Source organism: Miscanthus floridulus, chromosome 17 (genome assembly GCF_019320115.1).
Source record: "Miscanthus floridulus cultivar M001 chromosome 17, ASM1932011v1, whole genome shotgun sequence".
NCBI classification, from domain to species: domain Eukaryota; kingdom Viridiplantae; phylum Streptophyta; class Magnoliopsida; order Poales; family Poaceae; genus Miscanthus; species Miscanthus floridulus.
This window is the reverse complement of record NC_089596.1, coordinates 4,405,038-4,421,831: the sequence shown is the minus strand read 5'-3', so window position 1 is coordinate 4,421,831 and position 16,794 is coordinate 4,405,038. Positions and strand designations below refer to the sequence as shown.

Below are 16,794 nucleotides of genomic sequence, written 5' to 3'. Positions count from 1 at the left end.
CACGCTGTTCAGTCCACCCAATGGCAATTAAGGAACCAAATTATCTAAGTAGATGGCAGCTAAGGGATCAAAATCCACAAATGTAACGGAAATGGCAAGGAAGGGATAAAAAATTACAAACCGATGGTAATCAAGAAATGCTATAATTTTTAATGGCGACCAAGGAATTGTTCTAGGCTTTGATGGCAAAGAGGAAATTCTCTCTTTTTCTAAACATACCCTTGGTCTACTAAAAGGGTTTGGGTTCTGACTCCTTAAAAAAAGCCATGCTAAGAGCATCTTCAAGAGTTCCCTAAACATCCTCTTAATTCTTATTTTTTAGAAAGATGGAAAAAACCCCTCCAACAACTTTTAATATTTACTCCTAATCTTTTAGAACTTAGAAAATTTCTCTCCCTTCCGCGTAACTTTACGCGGACGAAGCCACGCGTGGAGACGCCGTGCACCTCCCTGGCGCTGGCGCGCTCGTCGTGCCACATCTTGTCGTGCAGGCCCCTGAGGTAGCGCTCCCCGGCCAGCAGCCCGGCCGTCGGGTTGCGCACGACGTGGCCCCACAGCGCCCGCGCCGCCGCCGTCTGGCACGTGCTCTGTAGCACGGGCCCCCACTCCGCCTCCACCCGCACGTGCAGCGCCCGCACGCCCTCCGGCGCCAGCTACGCCATCGCCGCCGCGAACTCACCCTCACCTTCTCCTCCTCCTCCTCCTTCGACTCCGTTGTTGTCGTCGTCCCTCCCCACGTCGCCATTCATGCACGGCAGCTCCACCTCTTCCTCATTCTCCTGCTTCGACGACATGGTGGCCAGCAGCAACAGCGCTAGCTGCTAGCTAGGGCTCTCTACTGGCACTGAGATTGGACAAGAGCGCGCGCGCGGGCACACAATGTGTAGCAGCTCGCTAGCTATATATGCTTGCTATGCTAGGTAGCCAATGAAGTGCTCGGGCCGGCGTGGATACACGCGGCGATGGAGAGATTCGCATGGAAAAAAAGATGACGGCAAAAAAAAAACATCAAATGGGATCATCATTTGATTTTTTAAAGTTAAATATTATGAACTATTGGAGATGAACTTCTTTTTTTTCTTTTAAAATCTTTTTAGGAGTTGGCAAACATAGACTTTTTAGAAGCAATATTTAGAGAACTCTTGGAGATGCTCTAAATAAGATGCTAAAAACAGCTTGGGCGGAGTTCTTTTTGAACAAAGAATCCTAGTCCAAAAATTTAGCTTCTACTTCTACTCTGGGAAATGATCTATAAAGCTATTTTCCCAAATGTTTTTTTAGCTCAACTAGAGAAGCTGCTTTATTTGAAAAGCCAAAGCTATAAAGCTATTTTAGAGGAGCCGGAGCCTGGACAAACTAGCACTATTTGTGTCAGTCAGTGTCAGCAAAATGCTATTTTTTGTAACCCCATGATAAGCGTCAGCCTGTTCGGTTGGCTAGTTCGTATCGTTGCTGGTTCGTGAAAAAGTACTGCTGGCTGATTTGTGTGAGAGAAAAATACTGTTCCGACTGAAAATTTACGATCGTTTACGATAAGGCACAGCCAAACGAACAGGCCGCGTGACGTAAAACTATTCACCGATCACCACGTTGGGTGATATTTGAATCAGGCAAATTAATAAGCATGTGCCAAAAAGTGCTAATCGTTATTTTTTCAAAGGCGCAAACTAAACACTATAGCTGTTGCTAACGTTGCAAATATGAACTAGTAGTACTTATAGACAAAAAAAAAAAAAAAAACGGAGAAGAGAATTCATAGATTTTTGTGAGATATTATTCGCTGTTCTCAAATATTTTGTTACACTGTGGACACACTGAAAATATCACAGGAGTGCGAGTGTGCGGACACTAGTATCCTCTTCTGATGTCGCTGAATAAAGTTTTTTTTCTGACGGCACAAAAAATGCAGCACGACAACTTATAAAATCTTTTGGTCTGCTGAGCTGACTGCTGGCGTTTTGGGCAATCCTGAAAACCTGAAACTCTATTATGCTCATGCATGCAATGCAAACATGCAACGCGCCATTGTGCAGTGTGTTTACAGCGCCATCTTGTGGCTCTGATCGGAGATGCACAGTAATTGTATCTGAGTACACTTCCACTAACGATAGTTTTCGTGGCACACTGAAACAGGCAACCTACTACTAGCTTTGCTGTTGTTTGCCTAGGCATCAGAGGTCCACATGTCCCCCTGTCGCCAATCAGATGTTCACTCTGCCTAAGACATGCCTGCTGAAATGTTCGCTTAGGCTGAAATTTGACTTATGCTGATGTTTATGCTGAAATGTTGTGAGAGGAAAATACCGTTCCACGGCTGAAAAGTAGTGCTGAATAAGCGCAAGTGAAGGTTGTCAGCAATTGATCTGCTTCATCTTTTGTACATATGTTAATCGTGCACTTGGATTTGCTAAACAGCTTTAGATTGAGGTAACCAAGTGGAGTTGGAGCTCTGAGCTTGTGGCCACTGTTGGACCTGACCTGCATGGAACACGCCGACTGCCCACAGCTTTCACGCGTTTGGACATTTTGCCTTCAGGTTACTGCTATGCAAGTTGGTAGAGACCGGGGGAGGCTCTTGTTGGTTTGCCCAGGCCTGGTTGTGTAGTGTAATCTCTATGATTCTGCACTCAGAAAGACACAGACGGTGAGAAGCCTAGTGCGTTTTTCAGACAGAGGACACAGGTCGAGAAAAGCTATGTGCCTGCCTGAAAGGTGAAAGGGACGCCATTGACGTAGGACCCCTATCGACGCCCCTTTGGGATGGGCAGGGTACGCCCTCCGACCGCGCCACAAATTCAGATGAATTCGCGGCAAGAAAGGACATCAAAATCTCGGCCATGTGATGCGAGTAACGTGTTTGAGATATTCTGTTGCGCCCAAACAGCAAGGTAAGGTAGTGACTATTGATTCGTCGCCCATATTTTCCATGCTCCAGTTCAGAGTTCAGACCCTTTCAGATTTCCATGTTCTACGTTCAGCTCGCTCGTTCAGAGTTTCAGACGCGATCACATCTATCTATCTATCTATCTATGAATGTATGTATCTATGGACAAGAAAGTGACAGACGGACAAACAATTCAGGCCGGAAGGACAGGTTTGTGAAAAAATTCACATTTGAGGCCTGACGTCTCAGCAACCGTTCAACGTTCAGACTAACAGAGCGAATGTAAGGCGTGATGAGATATCGAATATCAGTGCACCATAGCAGAAGAGGAAAAGTGATGGAAATCCAGGTTTAAGAAAGGAAAAGGAAACTAGTGATAAAATGGACGCGGCAAGCATATCTCTACACTTTGTTTCTGTCGGTTGTCCAGCTTTGAAAAACAACACGAAGACTCTCCTGCTGCGTTTTCAGAATTCGGATATATATAAAAAAAAAGAGAAGTGGACCAACCGAAATCATCAAAGCCCATTGGGCTGGATGGAGCCCGTGTCCCAGTCTGCTCGAGGCGGCCCGTGGGTAGCGAAGCCGCCTCCTTATCCAGCGGAGCGCGTCGCCCGCTCGACGTCATCAACCCAACCCAGTCCACCCCTGACGACTTCCGCACATCCCCACCGCCCAGCCTACCACGTGGCGCGATCCTACCCGCGCCGCAGCGTGGCGAGCACGAGTACGAACTCTCCCCCTCTCTCTCGCCGGGCCACACTCGTGCTGCAGTTCCCACTCCAGAAGCTGCCGAGAGGAGCCTGCGGATTACACGCATCTCGCTGCCGCCCCCATGGCCGATCTCCGCCCGCCGGAGCCGGGCACGAACGGCGCCGGCCTCGGCGTGGTCGCCGCGCTTCCGGCCGTGGACGCCGTCGCGGCCGCCGAGGCCGCCGCCGCCGCGGGCGGGGGAGCGCAGCCGCCCTACTCCAAGCGCCGCCGCCGCCCCAGCGTCCGCCTCGGGGACATCGACGCCCCGCCCCCGCGCCGCAACCACAAGCCGTCCTCGTCGTCGCACCCGCGACCGCCGCGCCGCGCGCACCCGGACGACCTCGACCCGCACACGCACAGCCGCCGGGGGCCCAAGCCGCCGGCGCAGCGCCGCCCGCGGACCGCGTGGATCCCCGCCGCGCCCTCCTCGGTGGGGGCCGCCGAGGGCTACGAGGACGACGAGGAGCGCTACTACGACGACGAGGACCAGTCCGACTCCGCCGCGGCCGCCACCGCCGCCGCCGCTGCGAAGGCTAGGGTTTCGGGCAGCCGCGACGCCAGCGGAGACGAGTCGGACGGGGTGGCGGACTGGGGCCTCCCCAACGGCCGCCTCCCCTCCGTGATGGGGTATGGCGGCGTCAAGTCCTGGCTCGATGGCTTGGGGCTTTCTCGGTACGCGCCGGTGTTTGAGATCCATGAGGTGGACGACGAGGTGCTCCCGCTGCTAACGGTGGAGGACCTCAAGGACATGGGCATTGGGGCTGTTGGCTCCAGGAGGAAGATGTATGCCGCCATCCTCAAGCTCCGGAGCGACAATGCGTCCTGAGTTGGTGAGCTCTTAGCGTCTCCTGATATCTCAATTTTTTTTTTCAATTCCTTCCCGTAGAGAGCTAGTAGTGATGAAGTCATGAAGGGAATAACTAGTGCTGCTTTTCGTCAATCCTGACTGTGCTGTATATAGGTTTCATTGATGACAGCCTCATCTTTGTTGTATTATGACGCTGCTGAGAAGCTGCTCAAAAGGAATAGTTTGGAAAGCATTGAAATAATGGATTGCGGTGAACTACTTGCATTAACATGATGCCACTGTTTTGTCATGTTCAGGCTCATAATAGATCTGACAAATGTGCACCTTTTTATTACTTGCATGATTTTGTTATACTTGCTACTTTCTATCAGAGCTTTTCCATAATTCAATATTTCGGATTGACTTCCACTAAACATTACTTGCACAGAAGGCTATTGTAAAGGTAATGGAAAGAGGGATAGGCAAATTCTGCACAAGCTAGAAAGCACAAACAGAGCAAATCGTGGCTTCATAACCAATTTTTCTGCCAATTTTTTGCACTGCCATCAACAAAGGGGAAAAAAATGCATGATAGGCTAGGATCCTCCGGTACTATGATAGAGATTCTGTAGTAAAAATACAATTCTCCGCTTTTGGTTTCTGAATTGTTCAAGGAATGTCAGTGGATAGATTAGTGTGCCCCTATGGGCACATGCAGCTTATATCTACACCAGATGGAAAATGCAAATGCACCTTCGGGAGCCCATGCACACTGAGGACAAGCTTGCTTAGCTCAGGTTATTGGAGAAGCACGTCGGCTGGGTGGCAACTAGAGCTTAGGTGCTGTGACTTCTGCCTTTTTAGAATCTTGCCCCGTGTTCTTTATGTATAGTGTGCACAAGAGCAGATACGATAGATACATAGAGAAAATACAAGTCAACGTGCCATCCATACTCATTGTGGCACATCAATGCACTTTTTTTTTCCCTTTGAATCTCTTCTTGATAATAATGGTAGGTATATATTCTCCAAATCATGCAGGGACCGACTTCTTTGTTTTGACCTTGCCCATCTTGCCAGAAGTCACTTGAAAGAAGATTTATTTTGAAATATGTGTGCCTCTTGAGCCTCCCTTAAGGCCACGATTTGATGAACAGAATCCATTGTTCTTAGGGGCTATTGAGGTCAACCCACAATATCCATTGGGAATTATTCCTTGTCGAATGAGAGCAGCAATTATTCACTTAACTTCTTCCGATAATGAAGTCAACGCCAAGTGCCACAGTTAATTTTTTATCAATACATTTTGCATCATGATTTAACCCACTTGTAAATCTTGAGCATAAATGATGTTGGGATCATCCATAAATGTTATTTCCATTATTGTTATGCATTGTATGTTGAAATTAATGCATCAATTGCCCATTGATTGTTATTGATGAGGAGCACTGTATGGTATAAGCTTTTTGACTGAGCTGTGTACATTATGTGATATACTCCATCGTTTCTGCTTCTTATGGGACCCAGGCACCCAGTTGTGACATTATTTGGTCCTTTAACTGAACTTCTAATTGGCTGCCTAGATTTTTACTTGCCTTTTCAAGTGAACTTGGTTAGACTTTCTCTTCTCCCTTTATATGTAAATTATCACTCTGCTGTGAAGAAACTGCCCTATGTATGGAGTTCATCTTCTGTTCCAATGAATGCTTATAACATGTGAAATTCTGACATATGCTGTCTTTTAGAATTACTGAAATTTGAGTTTTATTTATGATTACAAGTTTAGCATTAGTAACTAATACAGCCTATATCCTAGTCTTGCTGTTTCCATTTCTGCTTATGTTCTTTAAGTTCCATTGGTTAATTGGCTATGCATTCATATGCCTTGTGTATTTAATGTACATTTCCCATTATAGAATAGAGCTCTCCTATGCCTCAACTTTGTCCTAATTTCAGCATGAATATTTATATCCATATTTCAAACCCATAATGAATTAAAATCGATTTTTATGTGAGATTTAATAAACTTACCATTTATTTATGTTGCTGTAAATGGCACAATCACTTAGGCATTCATTGCTATATAATGCAATAATGACATATATGCTCAACTTTCTTTCTCCTACATCATGTGATAGATAAACAAAATTGGCTACCAGCCACTGCACTAAAACCGTGTCGCTGCTAGACATACTATAAAGCCATGTTAATTTATTGGTGAACACAGCAATACTAGGATGTCCACCAGGAAATGAATAGTAGTTTGTTTGGGTCGTGACACTGTTTGCAGTGTGTGTGTTGTTTTGTAGCAATTTTATATTGTAGAGGTAGATAGTAATTCATTATGTGCAAGCTGAGCCATTGTGTGGTAGCTACCATTTTAAATTGGAGGAATAATTGAGACAAGTGGTCATATATCTGAAGTAAAGAATAGAATCTAAGTTGGAAAGATATTTTTATCTACTTATAGATTATTAGGCAACTGAAGTTTTTATGTCAGTTACTTTAAGGCCAATCCTTTCGTTGTCTCAGATATTTTTCTCTCTTCTCTTTATTAGCTACTGGTTAAGGCGTGCTGGGCAGCTGCAAGAAAGGTGCAAGGAAATGATATGGTGAGGCATTGATACATTGTAAGTTCAAAGAGTAGCTGATGGATCCTGAAATCATAGTTTTTTGGTCTTTTTGAAATGTCATCTCCAAAATGTGATGGTTGTCAAATATGATAGTCTGGTACATTTTGCCGTAAGTATAAGTATGTTAGGATTATTGAGTGGGAGTGGTTCTTGGCTTGTGGATGAAAGAGGCTCAGGGTAGAAAGGACTTGCTAAGCCCAAGGTACCTTTATGCCATCTACCAAAACAACATTTCCCAGAAAAGCCTCAAGAAATCGAGAGTATCCCAACAAATTGTAGTTATGTTTGGGCGGGGTGGAATTATTGTGTCACGTTGGGAGATGATGTGCTACAGCCACGGCGCTGGGCTGGTAACACTACAATGGCAAATCAAGTGAAGAATTTCGCCATAAGCTCGAGCTGTTGACAATTGTGTCTCCTCCAACACAAGTGATCCTTGTCAAGGTAACTAGTGATGTGTTTTGTAGGCTGGAGTACCTCACCTATGTTTTGGCTAACTAAAACCGAAGAAGAGCAGGCCTGACATGGGACAACGTAAGAGGTACTTAGTTAGCCCAGATGATTTGCCCGGAGACACTTGGTGCTCCTGACTGCCATGGCCGCAGGAGCACTCAGAGGTTGCTACAGGCAAATCATCCTTGGCTATCAAAGATGCCCTCCTACTTCCATGCGAGGCCTCTCTTCTGCCTGCCGCTCGAGCTTCTTGTGCACTGATGCTCTGCGTTTGCATGCCTGGGCATGTGCGATTGCTTGTCCTCCAACCAACGCAAGTGCTCCTTGTCAAGGTAACTAGCGAGATGTTTTATAGGCTGGAAAACCTCACCTGTGTTTTGGCTACCTAAAACCAAAGAGGAGCAGGCCTGACATGGTACAGCATAAGAGGTACTCAGCTAGCCCGGATGATTTGCCCGGAGAAGCAGCACTTGGTCGCCCTGATTGCCATTTGCCATGGCAGCAGGGGCGCTCAGAGGTTGCTTAGCTACAGGCAAATCATCCTTGGCTATCAAAGATAGCCTCCTACTTCCATGTGAGGCCTCTCTTCTGCCGCTCGTGCTGCTTGTGCACTGATGCTCTGCATTGCATGCCTGGGTATGTATTTATAAGTAGCCATCAGGCTGTAGTTTTGACTTTTGCTAGGGGGCAGCAGCCGAGCAGCGTGTTTGACACAGCAGGAAGGAATATTGGCCTTTGTGACAAGTTAAAGCAGCAGATCATTGGGGTGGCTGGATGAGAGATCTGTATTGGCTGCCTTCTCCTTTTTAGAGAGCATCCAGGGATTTGGATCTTATATTCTCCCAGTTCTTCAAATTGGTTGACTCGTGCATTATTCACCAGCAGGATGGCAAATATATTGTTCATGCCTAGGCGAGCATATCGAATATATGTGCATGTGAAGAACATAGCAGTATGTTAAGGAGATAAGGATCAGATAGTCAGGTAGGGACATGGAATGGACCGGAGAAATCTTTATAGTTTGTGGAAGAGGCAAGGCGATTGGAGATTTGGGCAAATCCATCACTGCTGCTAGCTGTATCTGATCGGCACAAGCAAGAGCTGCACTCTTCTTGTGCAGGCTGAGGATGGGCACCCCTCGGAGGGGGTGTGGGTAGGATTCTATGCTTGATAAATAAATTCTGACTCCTTGATTGATCTCCTTCATCCGTGACTTCTTTGATCATCTTGTCATCAACTATTGGGGATGACACCGTTCTCATGCATTGTGGCCTAGCGTTAACTCTTGATCCTTCAATCCATATTCTAGTTACACACGCTAAGTTGTTCTCAACCCGCTTTGAGGACACTCCTTTAACTTCATGCTTTATGACCCAACATAAAAATGTTTCTTCAAAACACACATGTTAGTCACAAAGCAAAGTTGGCATCATTAACCACATAAAACACTTGAGAGGTCGATCTAGAAGCTCACGACTACTTACGAAGAGGAGTTATATTGACGAAGGCTAATCTATCCAAGCGCGAATGGCAAGGTAGTCTTGCTTTTTGTCCCAAAGATAAGACAGTTAGACACCTGTCCCTTATTCGGTTGGTCCATTATTTAGGTGGCTACTTGACTAAGTGAATCTTACAGTGTTTCTTGCTTGTTTGGTGGTTGGTGAGGTGGATTTAGTAAAGATTTAAAACCATTACTTCTGCGAGGGAAGGCTGCTACTTGTCGGCCATTTTGGCTAAGCAGAAATGGCATATATCATCTTTGAAAAGAAAAAAATATTTTTCTTGTGTAGGTTATTTACCGGCTATTTAGTTGGGCTATTCTGCAGAAAGAGGCTTATCAAAACTTGGTTGGTGGTCTTGAAGCAGTTGGCACAGGAGGCCAAGGATATTTCTTCCATGCACTAAAAATTATTAATAGTTACTAGAATGTGTAGATCGGTCTCATTTTTGTCTTGTGGCCACATGTGCTTCTTATTAGGCAAAAGTCGGGAGTACCTTTTCAAGTTCTCATATCATGTCGACCAGTGGCGGATCTAGGATGGTGATTAAGGGGGGCCTAAACAATGAAGATCTAAGGCTAACACTAAAGATTAATGGTGATTTGCCACTATGTAATAGTGATTTATGAAGAGATTAGGCTCACTAGGGGGGGCTGTAGCCCCGGCAGCCCCCCCCTGTGGATCCGCCACTGATGTCGACGTATTCTTCCCATAATTTTTATGTCGTATTAGATTTGTTCTAAGCCAAACATTTCTGACTTTGACCATCAATTTTTTTTAAAAACATGTACTTTCACAACATGTGAACTATTTATCATGAAAATATTTCTCATAGTGAATCTAAAAACATAAATCTCATGTTATTAGTCTGTATAATTTTTTTAAAGAAATTGGTGGTCAAAAATAGAAATGTTTGACTTAGCACAAAACTAGAAAAAACAAAGGGAGTAATAAAGCTTCAAGGATTTAATTAAAAGCTTCCTTTATTTGAAAAATGTTAAAGCTGGTGAACAACATATTATAGGACACATTTTATATATTACTAGCAAACATGCCTGTGCGACGGGAGGAAAAAACCTATTAAATATTTTTGGGGAACGACAATAAGAATGGTACCTATTATTTATGGAAAAAACCTATTAAATATTTTTGGGGAACGACAATAAGAATGATACATATTATTTATGTTTCTCCATTTATAAATTCAAAAATTAAAAGTTACAATTTATTTTTTGATGGCCATGACATCTATAATATAATTTATTGTTGGCAATTATGACAACAACTATTAATCCTGTATCGAACTAAAATACAATTTTGATGGTTTTTTCTCCTACTGTAAAGCGCATAAATATTTAGGGGGTGTTTGGTTCTTTAGTTGCTTCTAAAATTCATGTCACATCGAATGTTTAGATACTAATAAGGAGCATTAAATATAGATTAATTACAAAACCAATTAGAGGCTAATTTGTGAGACGATTTTTAAGCCTAATTAATTCGTTATTAGCATACAGTTACTGTAGCACCACGTTGTCAAATCATGGACTAATTAGGCTTAAAAGATTCATCTCGCAAATTAGTTGCAAGTTGTGCAATTAGTTTCGTAATTAGTCTATATTTAATACTCCATGCATGTGTCCAAACATTCGATGTGATAGGAATTCTAGGAGGTCCTGCAGAAACCAAACAGGCCCTTAGATATAAATACATCATAACTTTAATTTTTGTTCTATTTATGTGCTGGTATAATGAAAGGAAAAAGTCTACTTAACCCCCACCTTTCATACATGGTCTACTTCACCCCCACTATGAAACCGTCTGTTTTACCTCCTGAATTTTCCAAAACCGTCTATTTTACCCCCCGAGCGGTTTTTGACAGCGGTTTGATACAGTAACAGCGGGTTGCTACAGTAACGAGTGAGTTTGAATTTTCTTTTTTTTTTTATTTTCGGTGAATCTTTGAAAAATCACAGTAAATCATAGAAAAATCATAAAATAAAAAATCTAATTTTGTTGGACTCCACATGAGTAGATCTACATAGTGAATATATAATACGGTATGCTTTAGTACAAAATTTTTACTGTAGCCTTAGATTAATTGGAAAATCTAATTTTGTCTGTAATTAATTGGAATAATTCATAGCTGCAGCTTCTATGGTCCAATTGTGGTGAAATTTTTATGGTACGCTAATTATTGTATGCTTGAACTATAGTAAAAATTTCGTACTAATTGGACTATGTATAACTTAGTTATAGATAAATTCTAATTAATTACCGACAAAATTGGATTTTCTAATTAATCTAAAGCTACAAAAAAAATTTGTACTAAATCATACCGTATTATATATTCACTGTGTAGATCTACTCATGTGGAGTCCAATAAAATTAGATTTTTCATTTTATGATTTTTCTATGATTTCTAAAAAATTCACCGAAAAGAAATAAAAAAAAGAAAATCCAAAACCAACGGCACTGTAGCAAACCCACTGTTGCTGTAGCAGACCCGCTGTTACTGTAGCAACCGCCGCTGAAAACCGCCCAGGGGGTAAAATAGACGGTTTTAGAAAGTTCAGGGGGTAAAACAGATGGTTTCATAGTTGGGGGTGAAGTAGACCAAGTATGAAAGGTAGGGGTTAAGTAGACTTTTTCCTATAATAAAATATCGAGTTCCGTGGCCTTTGAGGACCCATAAAAATTTGTCAACAAGGAGTTAGTTGCGGACGTTTCGAAGATTGGTCTATCCACTGATGATTAATGTGGGAGACCTCTCTCAACTTTTTACATGCTAGCCCTCACCGTGGACTCTAAAGATACATTTATTTAGACTAGATTAGATAAGCAATAAAGTGCTCAAGATTTCAGTTCACATTTTGATTAGTTGAACTGTCGGCTAATCTAGATATCAATAAGAATATGTTTCTAATAAAAATTACGTTAACAATTTGGTATTAGAAACCTTTATTTTCTTAGAGATTACAAAAAGCCAATGGTTGAAATGTCCATAATATTATATTTATTATTTATTATTAATTTTATTGGAGAAAGAAAAAGATAACCTGAGTGGATAAACGAACAACAAAAAGATCCAAAACAAAAAAAAAATGGATGGACACTGAAACGTATAGTCAGCCTGGGCACTTTTTCACCGAAGACCGAACACCGAACCGAAACCGAACCGAATAGTCGGTAGTTCGGTTTTTCGGTTCGGTTTCGGTTTCCAGTTCTGTGAAGTTCGATTTTTCGGTTCGGTTTTGGTTTCTATGCCATACCGAACCGAAAAACTGAAATACCGAGAAACCTGTTTTTTCCCCTGTTGTTTATCAAAACTGATGGAGTACTGTGGTTTATTATTAAGAATGAACTGTAAATTTATAATATTTGATTTGAGCATTGAATCGTTAAGTTTGTAACAGTCTTGAGTCTTCAAATAATATACTGTGCTGTGCAAGTTTGTACTGTGTTGTGCTGTCAGTTCTAAGTCCTGTCTGATATTCGGTTTATTCGGTTTTAACCGAAAAACCGAATTAAAAAACCGAACCGAAATTGGTCGGTTTTTGAAATTTTAGCAAACCGATCGGGAGTCATTTTCTGGAAACCGAAATTCTAAAAAACCGAAAAAACCGAACCGAACGGTCGGTTAAAATCGAACGCCCAGGCTGAACGTATAGGAACCAAACGTAGGAAAAGAAAAAAAAATTTGTTTATTAGATCAAAACCGAAGGGAACAATAGGATCGGGTGGACACAGAATTGACTTTAGGAAAAAAAATTGCATGATTGCCGAAACCGAGCCACTTTAGGATTATTAGGTTGGACGAAAGATTTTGCGCAAGAAATTTTGCCTCTTTAGTATTATGGATAGATATAAGTATAGCAAACGTGCCCGTACGTTGCAACGGGATCCAATACGTGTTGGAATAAGATATCATATCATTGTTGTACGTGAGTGAGTTGTAGCACGGGTCATGAGTTTGAGTCAAAAATTAAATTAACTTAGTGGTAAAAATATTTGTTTCTTAAGGAGTGAAAGATTAAAATTGTTGTGGTATTTTATTTATTGTTTTTTACTCTTATTATATTTATTAGAACACAAAAAAACCAGGTGGAGAAAACCACGAAAAACAATGAAAACAAATTCAGAAAATGCGAGCTAGTGTCAAAAACAACCACAAGAAGAAAAATCTGAACATACTCGAAGCCAAGTAGAAAACGGTCATGACAAAAATTGGAATGTACTCTAGAAAATAGCCATGGAACAAAATCAGAACATATTCGAATCCAAGTTTTTTTTGGGAATTATTCGGAGCCAAGTGAAAAACGTCCAAATGAGAATGTAAAGCAAAACATACTCGGAGCAAGTAAAAACAGACAAACCAAACCAGAAAAATAGCGAAAAAAGAACTGAAAAGGAACTTAACAAAGAAATTCTACCCTTCTTTCCTCTTTATTAGATTTCTATTCTATATATATTATTTTTCTATTTAGATTAAGATTCCTATTTAGGTTACTCGGAGTCAGAGATATCTAATTGGATTAAGATTCCGTCTATATTTTTATATTTTTTATTTGGATTAAGATTCCTATTCAGGTTGCCCGGAATCGGAGAGATCTAATTGTATTAGGATTCGTACCTATCTAGATTACCTTAAGCAGTCTTGCACTGTTATATAAAGGAAAGAGCTATAGGTAGTTTCCACATTCACAAAGTTAGTTAAAAGGAAGGTCGGACAAAAAAAATAGGTGGAGAGAAATTTTGCCTTTTTAATATTAGGTATAGATATAGATTACATATTGATTACCACAAACTTTTGGCGTCTCTAAAGTAATACAGTACATATGTAGTAGTCACACAACAATTACAATAACCAGGGGGGAACACCACACCTAATTATCCATTACTAGCAAAGTTATCCGTGCGTTGCAACGAGAGAGAGAAAAAACAGTATCTCTAGACCAATAAACTATTCAACTCAAATGAGCACCTTACCTTCCTCCGTACCTCACTTTCCACCATTGGTTAGCACAGTTTAAATCTAGAGTGCGTGTTAATTTGGTGTCATAATATTTATATGTTCTTTTTTATAAATATATGGTCAAATTAAAAATAGAGATTTGGCACACAATCACAACAAGAAGGGGTGTGCAACTGCAAGCGGGGAAAGCATGGGCAAGGGTGTGCAACTGCAAGCGGGGAAAGCAACGAATAAATGGGAAGCCATTCGATTTACTTCCTATTTGGCACTGTTTGCGTTGTTTGGTGTTCACGTTTATCACGTGCTGCTACCTAAGCCCACGCAGCGTAGCACGCGCGTGTTCAGGCTAGTTTGTGTTAAGTTGAAAAAAGAGTGCCACGGGAGAGCGAGCAGAAATGCAGAACTTCGTTTGTTTATCTTGAATATAAGTAGTGTTTTGTGGTACATTGATTAATAGTGTGGAGCTCATGGTAATTTGCATCCAGTCACATATATATTGAAATTTGCAGAGGAATGAGGCCACATATATAATATTGAAATTTGCATAACCATAATTTGCATACTGAGCAATGGAGAACCATAAATTGAAATTTGCACACAGTCACATATATATTGCCCATGGAGCTCAGCTTCTGTTTGAAACTGAAAAGACCAAGACAAACTGTGGAAAACTGGAGGCAGAAGAATGAGGACTTTGGGCCACCAACTGACTGGGATAAGAGGTGCATCAGAACCACCACAGAGCATAACGTCCTGAAAGATTATGAATAAGGTCACAGATAAGAAGTTAATTTTCAAAGAAAACATGAAAGGTTGATGTTACAGCTTTGCCAAATACAAAAAGTTACTGGTAGTACTACAAGCTGTCGAAATAGAATAGTTTGGTCCCATCCATCCGTGTAAATTGCAGAACGTATGAACTATGGTAATCACAGTTATCTACATAGAAAATTATATAAAAAAATAATCAGATCATGTCACACCAGATCCATTGCAAGGATTGCAGGGCCCATATTCATAGTTGCAAAAGGAGCACAAAATGGGTTCATTTTCTTGTAAGAGACCCTCAGTGTCTCGATTGCATCATTAAAAACTTGCTTGACAGTCCATAATAACTTGCATCAGGATATGGAAACAGGTTCCATGGATAATTGGAATTCATCAAGATACAACTAAATATTAGTATAGTCAATACTGTGAGCCTGTGAACCTTCAGCCGCCCATTGCAGAACCAATGAGAACCCCACACCTGGTTTTGTCCAACTCAATCCTCAGTTCTTCGGTGAGTCCATCATTTTCTAATGCCTTCTTTCCAGCAATTATCAGATATAGCATAAACTTGTCCATCTGCTTCGCAAGCTTAGGTGCAATACAACAACCAGTAGAATAGGATTTTATCTATCCTGCAATTATCAGTATTAAAGTCCAAATACCAATCACTGCATGGTAACATTTGACCAAATTGTAAAACCAGCCCGAGCACCACTCCTAAAAAGATTGAAGGAGATCATGTGCTCTGTATTACCGTAGGGAAGTTGGAACAGTCAAACCTCTCTATCTCACTTATTCTACTAACACCATCAAGAAGATTGTTGTAAAACACGTCAGGAACATGGCCCAATGGTGTCACTACACTCATGTCAGTGACAACCACCCTCCTTTGTTTGATATCGGGTTTCTTCTTTTCGATAACACTTCTTTCAGCTTGTAAAGCAACAACCATAGCCATTCCCGCAAACCACAACCAATTTGTTCAGACCCATGTCAGGTTGATTGACAAACAAATAGCAACCTGAAGAGGTCTGAACAAACATCCACACTGGACAAAACTAAAGAAATTGTTTGCTTGATGCAAGATGGAGCATGACATATGTGACTCTTAACGCTTGATTTATTTTTAGCTTTTTGGAGTCTTCCAAACCCACCCTTTATATTTTATATTAGCAATGAGAAATAACCATTATATCCCGATTCTCAAGTCAAACTGAAAGAAAATGATGTTGAGGACAACAGTTCACAAGTAGCCACAAGCGAATGCATCCCAAGCAGAAGCAGGCAACCAAAAACCCACACACCTCATCCCTTTGTTCAGCAGCTCCTCCCAGAAGTCACGGTTCCTACAGATGTAAGTGTGAAAAGGGTTGTCTCAGCAAATGCATAAACAAAGAAAAATATAATCATCCACTAAAAACCACACAGGAAGATCTTGTTTTGACAATACTAAAAGTTCAGTTGATAATCAGATTAGAGTCTAGTTTCCTGAGTTCAAACTCCAGTATGATCAAAGTCGGCTTCCTTCAAGCAGCAATGCCATTCCAGAATGATTGAAAAGGTAAAAAACTGAAACCACCTGACCGGCGACAGGAAAAATCGACAAAACATGTGGATGCCCACTTGAATCGGATCTATTGCCAGACAAGCAATAGATAAGCACTCGTTCGGATATCTTCATGTATCTAGGCATGAATCAATATGTCAGTGTAATAACCCTCATAAGTAAAAGGTACAACGAGAAACAATATGCATATATCACTGACTATTGAAGGATATATCCATGTAATCCATCTATCACCAAGGCAATAACAGAGCTGTTTATTTGTGTTTCATACCTGGATGGATGGTGATGGAGGATATGGGGCATTCACATCTTTGCCTAACTTAGAATCCATCAGTTCTGAACATTTTGATCTCTTTAAAAGTCAGACGTCTACATTTTCAACAATGTATGATTTAATATTAGAAGAATCGATATTCTGCAAAAACAACAAAAGCTAAAATTAGTACAATGTAAAACCAAGAAATAATGCAATATA

The 16,794-nt window shown here is 41.5% G+C and overlaps 1 protein-coding gene and 1 pseudogene across 3 annotated transcripts; one reads left to right on the top strand and one right to left on the bottom strand.

Annotated features, from left to right (window-relative positions):
* Positions 1-3,657: 3,657 nt before the first annotated feature.
* Positions 3,658-7,191, top strand: LOC136517520 (uncharacterized). Of its 3 annotated transcripts, none has more exons than XM_066511109.1 (2): positions 3,658-4,467; positions 6,983-7,191. In XM_066511109.1, exon 1 carries the CDS (start codon positions 3,720-3,722, stop codon positions 4,461-4,463), a length of 744 nt encoding a protein of 247 aa, XP_066367206.1. In that variant the 5' UTR covers positions 3,658-3,719; the 3' UTR covers positions 4,464-4,467; positions 6,983-7,191. The 3 variants fall into 3 exon arrangements, with proteins under 3 accessions (XP_066367206.1, XP_066367207.1, XP_066367208.1); XM_066511110.1 differs by lacking the exon at positions 6,983-7,191 and adding an exon at positions 5,466-6,974; XM_066511111.1 differs by lacking the exon at positions 6,983-7,191 and adding an exon at positions 4,599-5,441.
* Positions 7,192-14,800: 7,609 nt separating this feature from the next.
* On the bottom strand, positions 14,801-15,710 carry LOC136515112 (3-oxoacyl-[acyl-carrier-protein] synthase II, chloroplastic-like; annotated as a pseudogene).
* Positions 15,711-16,794: the final 1,084 nt, after the last annotated feature.

What these genes read in the sequence shown, in the direction of transcription:
- LOC136517520 (XM_066511109.1), top strand. Translation starts at nt 3,720, where the DNA reads ATGGCCGATCTCCGCCCGCCGGAGCCGGGCACGAACGGCGCCGGCCTC.